Genomic DNA, 8,002 nt, shown 5'->3' with positions numbered 1-8,002 from the left:
AGATATAGGGTAGTCGGGTATATAAAAGAGGGTGACAACGTGACAGGGACAATAATGTGTGTGTAGATAGTGAGTAATTGAACTGCAGTCAGAAGTATTATTGACGTTCGTTGATATAGCGTTTGTTTTAGCGCGATTGTTGAAAATAAGTGTATCGTAAAGTTGTATTCGGAAAGAATAAACCAGTTTTATTAAGTAAAGACTTGTGTCGTTAAAGTTTCGTCGGAACGAAGTTACGGGAAGTTAATTAACAAACGGAGACGTAACAATATCATAGTTATATCATAAACACTATATAGATCTCTCCTTCTTGTCAAAAGTCCACTTAGGCCTATTCAATTGCTTTAGAATTCAGTTGACAAGCCGATCTATTTTTTCTATTTCTATCGCCAAATTATCTGTGTATAGTTCACTTACGTTGTCGTTGAGTTACCGCGGTTGTATCGTATACTTCAAATATCGTCTGCCTTTGTCAAAGTCCAATCAGGCTGGTTCAATTACTTTAGAAAATATTTTTGACAAGACAACTTATTCTCCTTATCTCTGCGAAATTGTTAATCTCACTCTATCATATCAACTTTTATGCCTTTCACTTCCACGACAATTAACTTTGCATTTAACTTTTCTCTGACTGAACTTCTCCTTCCTGTGACTTTACTTTACTCTCTTTTACTTTTTTTTCGCCTGTTTGCCGGTATTTAGACGCCTATCACTTAAGCCTTCTAGAAATCTCTATATTCTCGACATCAATGGATTGCACGCGACACTCGACAGCGTCGACATCACTGAATTATAAACACATCATACGATTCTTACTGAGTTACTTAACCAAACTTGTGATAACTATCGCCTTTAAAATAAGTGCTTTTAACTCTCTTGTTATAAAAAAAAAACAATCATGAAATATTCGCTCACAAAATAAATAAATAAATAATACCTACACTAAACAGTCTTTTATATCTAACAGATAAGCCACCCTAAGACTTGATAGTGCATGGTTAAGATACGCCACTCTAACACCAGGTATTACATTGTTAGTACGTGGTTAAGATACATCACCTAACACCTGGTAGTATATTGTTAGTATGTGGATAAGGTACAACATTATAACCTATAGCAGTATGTTGTAAGTATTTGGTTAAGATACACTACTCTAAAGCCTAGAAGTATATTGTTAGTGTGTGGTTAAGATATGCCACTTTATGGCTTGGTATTCCGTGGTTAATATACACCACTCTAAAACCTGGTAGTGTATTGTTGATACATCATCTTAACACCTGGCCGTATATTGCTTGTGCATAGTTAAGATACGCCACTTTAAACTTGGTAATGCGTGATCAATATACACCACTTTCACACCTGGCAGTATGATGTTAGTACATGGTTAAGATACATCACTCTAAAACTTGGTAGTGTGTGGTTAAGATACGTCAGTCTTTAAGATCTACCTAGTAGTAAATTGTTAGTACGTGGTTAGAAAACCTTATGAGAGACTAATCTGTTTCGTCTTTTTCATAAATAACCAAATGACTTATTTTTTAGAATTTCTCTGTAACTTAGCATTTTTCTATATAATTGCTCTATAAAGAGGGTTCAGTACGTTATAGTAAAACGACTTTGAATTTCCAAATCAGAAAGTCATGTAACAACCATAGCAGATAGAAGGGCATGTATCAGAACTTTGATGTTTTGTAGGTAGATTAATGCCATCAAAAATTGATTACCTTTGGAAAGGGCATGTAACAACTCTTTTTAACACAAAATATCATACACTCGGGTCATGAAGATCTGTTAAAGTTGGAATTTAGAATTTCCTAGACGGGATATTTCTTTTATTTAATAATGCCATAGGGGGAAAAATATGGATGAATTTGGGAACCCAGAACCATTCACAAAAAAGACTTGCAACAAGTCGTACCCCCATCCTCAGTAAGCAAAGGGTGGCGTTTTGCAACTGGTGAGAATACCTACATATTCATTCTCTTCTCTACACGAATATAATATTCGTGTCTAGAATAATTAAAAGATTTCTTCCAATGAATTTTTGTGACAAAGTTATACAAAATAAATAGTTGATGTTGCTAGACTCGGTTTGCCATATGGCAAACTCACTATTGAAGGAACTCACTATCTTGCTAAGAAACCATTCATTAAGTCGTGGACTAATCAGCTTAGTTCTATGACTAGCCGAATGCTGAATGCACATACATGTTTATTTTTACTGTGTGATGACCGGAGTAGTGACATTTCGAACTACGTTATTTCATGCATTGCTATTAATTTTGAGGAAGAGCACAAAATAACCTATGCTTACACATTGTACTTTGGCTAAACAACAGAGTTTATTTAACTAACGATTACAACGAACTCTGAACACACATTACCAATACTAAACGCATTCAAAGTTAGGGTTAGCACGGACAAGGTCACATCAGGAAAGAAATATCCGTCATGGAAAAGTCCACAACATCTCTTTGTTTTTGGGGTGATCTTCGTAGTGAAACAATTAAAGTTCTTGAAAGAGTGTTTGTCTCCGAATTATCACGCAAAGCTACACAAAGGTTTATCAGCATCTAGCCGTCCATAGTTTTGAGCTGATAACCTGAAAGGAAAGCACAATGTCATCAGAACCATCAACTCCTGGGCCACTCTTGCCTGCCAGAATAGTAGGATTCGACCATACTCTAATAGCACACCCATATCCCCAATGTGTGGAACACAATTTTTAAGTAACGGGACGCTTTGCGTAAACCCTCTCATTTCAAGTTTGAGTATGCTATCCGCTAAAATATAAATACCATCTTCATTTGCTATTTCCCAGGTAAGTGCAAACCGAATCTGATACTGGGTAAATTGGAGGGGTGAGACAAGAACTGGATTGTTCAGCGTGATATGAACGATGGTTTGAAGGAAGGAGGAGACTTAGAAAATATAATACTGCCTTGGTAACACTTTAAGGTATAAGAGCACTACCTAGTAAAATCTACGTTGCAGATCTATTGTCAGGATGCACAACAGTCAAATGCATAACCGAACATGGAAACATCGACTGAAACTACGTGGTGAAAATCCAAACTCTATTCAGTGTAACATGTTCAACCGCTGTACATCATGTCACATGCAAATGTTAATATTATAAAATTTGTCACTGCAAAATTATAACAGTCATTGTTAGAAAAACTCCATTTTATTTACAGTTATATCTTATTTAATTTTCACTTTGAGTCCAATTTAGATATTGTAACTGCAATGGAATACACAGCGTTAGAAAAACAGTTACTGCAAATGCCTATTAAATTATCCTGTGCGTTTGATTGGATTAAAATAAATTTACAGTTATTTCAAATATAAAAATAAGACATTTTAGAGGCAAGCTGAATGTGCATTGCAGTGCAAATGTAGCACTTTATTTTTATATAGTAGTACCACTCTGACTTATTGACTTATATCAGCTTCTCAAAGAGAAATCACAGAGGCAAATTGCACATTATAATTTAAAACAAAATATTATGTACTATTGTCTTTTCAAAAATTACACGTAACTCACCTTGAACCTGGGGACATCTATTATAGCCACACTTCTATCACTAGCGCATGATTGAAAAAAACTAGGAGCAACACTAACTCCAAGAGCTTCTGATGACATACCATTTTGTGTAGTCGGTGATGAAATGGCAATTGCGTGGAATGTCCCAAAAAGAAGCACCAGTAAGTATTGAGCAACAGAGGGGAGGGAAATGATTAACCTGTAAGTATAAAAAGGGATTTAAACAGGAAAACTCAATGCATGTTTTCACCCAAATTGTAGTTCCATGCACAAATTATCAATTTAAAGAAAAATAAAAATTCATGCACTTACCTCACTTCTAGTCCGTTACATTACATATTAAATTTACAATAATTTCCAAATCATCACTCATACCGTAAGGCATTTCTTGCCCTGGCGCTAAAATAGGCAGATTCTTTCACACCAAAGGCCAAACTATTAACTGTTTTACTGAATAAATATGTTTTCAAATATCTCAAACACATAAAAGCTGTAACCACGAATAACCGTCGTCATTTTAACCGATCATTATTTGGACTTTTGAAGAATCAGAGAATGAATGCTATATTTACTACATATTAGAGAAACAGTCATATATGTTTTGGCCAACAGTAACGACTTTGTTTTCATTCTTCCGCTGACAAAAACCGAGATTATAGAGTCAAAGATTCTATAAATTTCTAAAATGCTTTACAGATTCACAAATCAAGCGTGATTGCTTGTTCTTCCATCTGAATATAAACATATGAAACTAAGGTATTCATGTATGACTTTTTTCTTTATCTGTCTACTTATTATTGAGATAAATTGTGTTTGGTTAATGGAGATGAAACTGCAAGATGGGGATTATTTGTTGTTATGCACATCGCAGGTATCGACACCCAATGTTTAGAGTTATAAACGTTCAGATTTCCCACTGAGCTACCGGAGACATCAAATGAGGAAGTTATGTAGTATTTATAATGATGGGGATTATAAGTAATATATATATTGATGATTTGTCCAATATCAAGAAAAGGTAAATATATCAAATAATCATAATATTTCCCACAAGGTATCAAATAGAAAATCTCTTCAAGGAAGCTCCTTATGGACGAAAACACAAAATTATTATTAAGTTGTCAGTGCTAAATATAAAAGGCTTATACGACCTGGTGGTTATCGTGCTCGAACTATGAATCCGATAGTTTGTGATTCGCATCATATTCTTAAAAAAAAGAAAAAAACTTCCCACAATTTAAGGCATTGAGTGTGCTATAAGAGCGATGGTTAAATTCAACTGTTCTGTCAGGAAAGAATAGCCCAATAGCTGACAGTGGGTGCTGTTGACTGGCTACCTTCTCTCTAGTATATCAGCTCCAAATTATAGAAGACTATGCTCAGATAGAACTTGATTGTGTAGTTTTGCACAAAGTGCAATAACAGCTATGAAATACTGTTAAAAAGCTCCAAACCGAATACTATGCCTATCCTGGTAGCTAAATACACACAGAAATTAAAATAATAATCCCTACTACTAAAAATTAAGTCCGTTGCGTTCTTTATATCAAGAAGTTTGATCAGTATTACATTTTTACCTAAAAAGCTAATGTTTACTAACAATTCACTTTCTATGTATATGTATGTACGTTTCGTTAATTCTATCTTTCTTAGTTGTATCAAGAAGATAGCCATTCCCACGTAAACTTCAGAGATGTTTGGTTTTGGATTTAATCATTATATATTTGTCCTTCAAAATTTAGAATGAAGTCTTCAGCTGAACTTTAATGTTTCCCTTATGAAGCTATTTTATTTTGTTTTTCAGTTATGCTGCCGAAAATAGCAAGATCCATGAATCAAAACTTGTGAATGAAATACTTTTTGTTTTCTTTAAGTAACAAAACAATGACATTATATTAGAGTGTATGTAATGCTATATAATATAATATAATGCCCTCCAAAGGATCATTGGTAAGCCTTAAAGGCTTATAACACTAAAATTCAGAGTTCGATCACTGTGGTGGATCCTTGCAAATATTTTGTTGTGCAGTTTAAACATTTTATCACCAAAAACAAAATAAATACATGAGCTAAATTAGTAATTTCTTCTTCTACTTTAATTGAAAAAATCATAGTAACAATTAAAACTTTTAAGCTCAATATCGTTCAATTGACATTTCACCAGTAAATTTCATATTCTTGAATGAACTGTGAACCATTATAGTCCAGACACGTCAACCCTCAGATCATATCCAGCCCCAGAGTGAACATGCAACTTCACCATATTTCTGCTACCAATAAAAAAAAGAATAATCAACTTTCAATTGATCTACATGATATTAATCATGTACATTTACATTCTTTATTACATGTAATATACTTATAAATTACCTATGAATTTCGTTCAGTTTTTCATCTGTGTTTTCAATGTCAATTACATTGAAGAGCATATTTTCATTCTGTGGCCCAAAAATACCACCTGGAAGTTTCCTGATAAATTTCTGTAAGAAATACATATATAGAGGTGATATATATATAATAAATATCAATATATTTTAATGATATTATAGGCGATAATTTGATGATTTTCATGCAAAAATAGTTGGAATGTAAAAGCTTTTAATATTGAAAAGTAAAACTAAATTTTTATGAAATTTGATTACATTAGAAGAAAAATATTCTTATTAGTTCACAGCAGAGGCGTAGCTAGGTGCTTAAAAGATTCGAGAATTTTCGGCGTTTTAGTATGATGTCGATCATTGTTTTCTATTCTGATTTTTCAAGACACCAACTGGGAATTCGGGACACTGTCAAATAGAATCGGGACACGAGCCCCGTGTTCCAGCACCAAGCGACGCCTCTGGCTCACAGCTTTAGTAAACCTACATTATCCTGAATGTTAAGCACCAAAAGAAAAACATTAGATTAATAAACAAACACCAAAGTTTTGCGTATTCATATTTAAAAAAAAAACTTTATTAAGTATAAATAATGAACATTGATATAACTGAGTAAACTTCATACTAAATACTTCAAGACTGGAATACAGACATAGGTAATATAAACTAATGTCTTATTACCTTTAACACAGATGCGAGAGTGTGTGTTGAGAAACTGTCAATGTTGATAAGCTTTCCATGTTTAAGAAACTGAATTAGCTTCTTCACTTTCTTGTGATGGCCTGGTGCTCGAAAAATATCTTTTTTATAAGGCCCTTCTTTATTCAGTTTTAATATTAACACCTAAAATACTCAAGAGAAGGCATATAATGAGTTAAAAGGCAATGACAAAATATATATCTTATAAGAAATAAAACTATCGCTAGGCAAACTAATCAAATAACTACAAATAATAAATACTACATCTGTTTAAATTTTTATTTCGCTACATTATTAGAAAATTACATATATGCTTCATTTTACATAAGTTTACAAACTTTTTACAAGCAAAGTTTGTATGTTAATAAGGCAATGTTCAACAGGTGTTATTACAATCATTCAAAAATTACTGCTTTAGGCCTACCTCGTAATTTATATCATAAAAATTATGTAGTCGCTTTTAAACGTTGTTAAAAAGTCAAATTGTTATTTCTTTTTAATTCAGTGACTGCAAAATGTTAAATATGGGTATATAGTAAGTCTACTTAATATTAGATATCATAACGTATTGTATCAAACTGTAACCCATATTCACAGATTAAATGATTATAAAAGATATTATACCAAAAAACTAATTCATTTATCCATACATATAAAAATACTGATGTTATTCAATCCAACTATAAAAAAATGGGTGTATAAAAGCTTGCTTTTTATAAGTGAGAGAGAGAGTTTACATAAAATTTGTTCCTAAATTGTTCCAAAATAACCGTATTTGTTACATTTGAGTTCACATCTGTACAATGAATGTCTGAAGAAACTGAATAACCTTTTAATCTGTCTTCAATAATATTGTAGATACTTTTCGGAGAACTGTAAGTAAATGTGGACCACAACTGAACGTAAAATTCTAGTAATAGCTGTTCTAGAAAGGTAAACTGAATGTATTAATTCATATCACTATATTCACCGATACAGCCAATAATATATTCAAATATTTAACTTATCCGTTGTTAGACCATACACAAGATTGTTACAAAACAATACGAAAAGAGTGCAATACAGCCGAGAACTCTTCATGTTTGTAATTCTCTCTTCATGACAGCTTTGGAATATCTTACACCACCTATTCGTTCTTTGACAGATGTTTCTACAAAACAACGCATGAATGTAGAAAAGGACAACCTTTATAGTTAACGTTCTAGATCATAAAAGGATTGATTAACGATGCTCAAAGACGAAATGAACCTCGCGAAAATGTAAAATAACATAGTGACAGGAGAAGTATAGAATAAGTATAAAGAAGACAAAGGATAGGGTAATTGGAACTCGACAGAAAGTCTGTGGCTTTAACGTACTGAATGACAAACAATAGGCC

General features: G+C 32.8%; 1 protein-coding gene across 2 annotated transcripts in view; it reads right to left on the bottom strand.

Annotated features, from left to right (window-relative positions):
- Positions 1-3,510: 3,510 nt before the first annotated feature.
- The window catches only part of LOC106469425 (rho GTPase-activating protein 20-like), a 35,108-nt gene continuing 30,616 nt past the window's right edge, over positions 3,511-8,002 (bottom strand). For both annotated transcript variants that reach the window (XM_022397940.1, XM_022397941.1), the window contains 3 exons: positions 6,607-6,768; positions 5,918-6,027; positions 3,511-3,746 (listed from right to left, as the gene is read on the bottom strand). In XM_022397940.1, coding sequence (XP_022253648.1) covers positions 3,533-3,746; positions 5,918-6,027; positions 6,607-6,768 — 486 coding nt within the window. In that variant the 3' untranslated portion in view covers positions 3,511-3,532. The remainder of the gene's footprint in view (positions 3,747-5,917; positions 6,028-6,606; positions 6,769-8,002) is intronic.

The sequence above is a fragment of the Limulus polyphemus genome, unplaced genomic scaffold (assembly GCF_000517525.1).
Source record: "Limulus polyphemus unplaced genomic scaffold, Limulus_polyphemus-2.1.2 Scaffold3478, whole genome shotgun sequence".
In the NCBI taxonomy this organism is placed as follows: Eukaryota; Metazoa; Arthropoda; class Merostomata; order Xiphosura; family Limulidae; genus Limulus; species Limulus polyphemus.
This window is presented reverse-complemented; position numbering and strand designations above follow the sequence as displayed.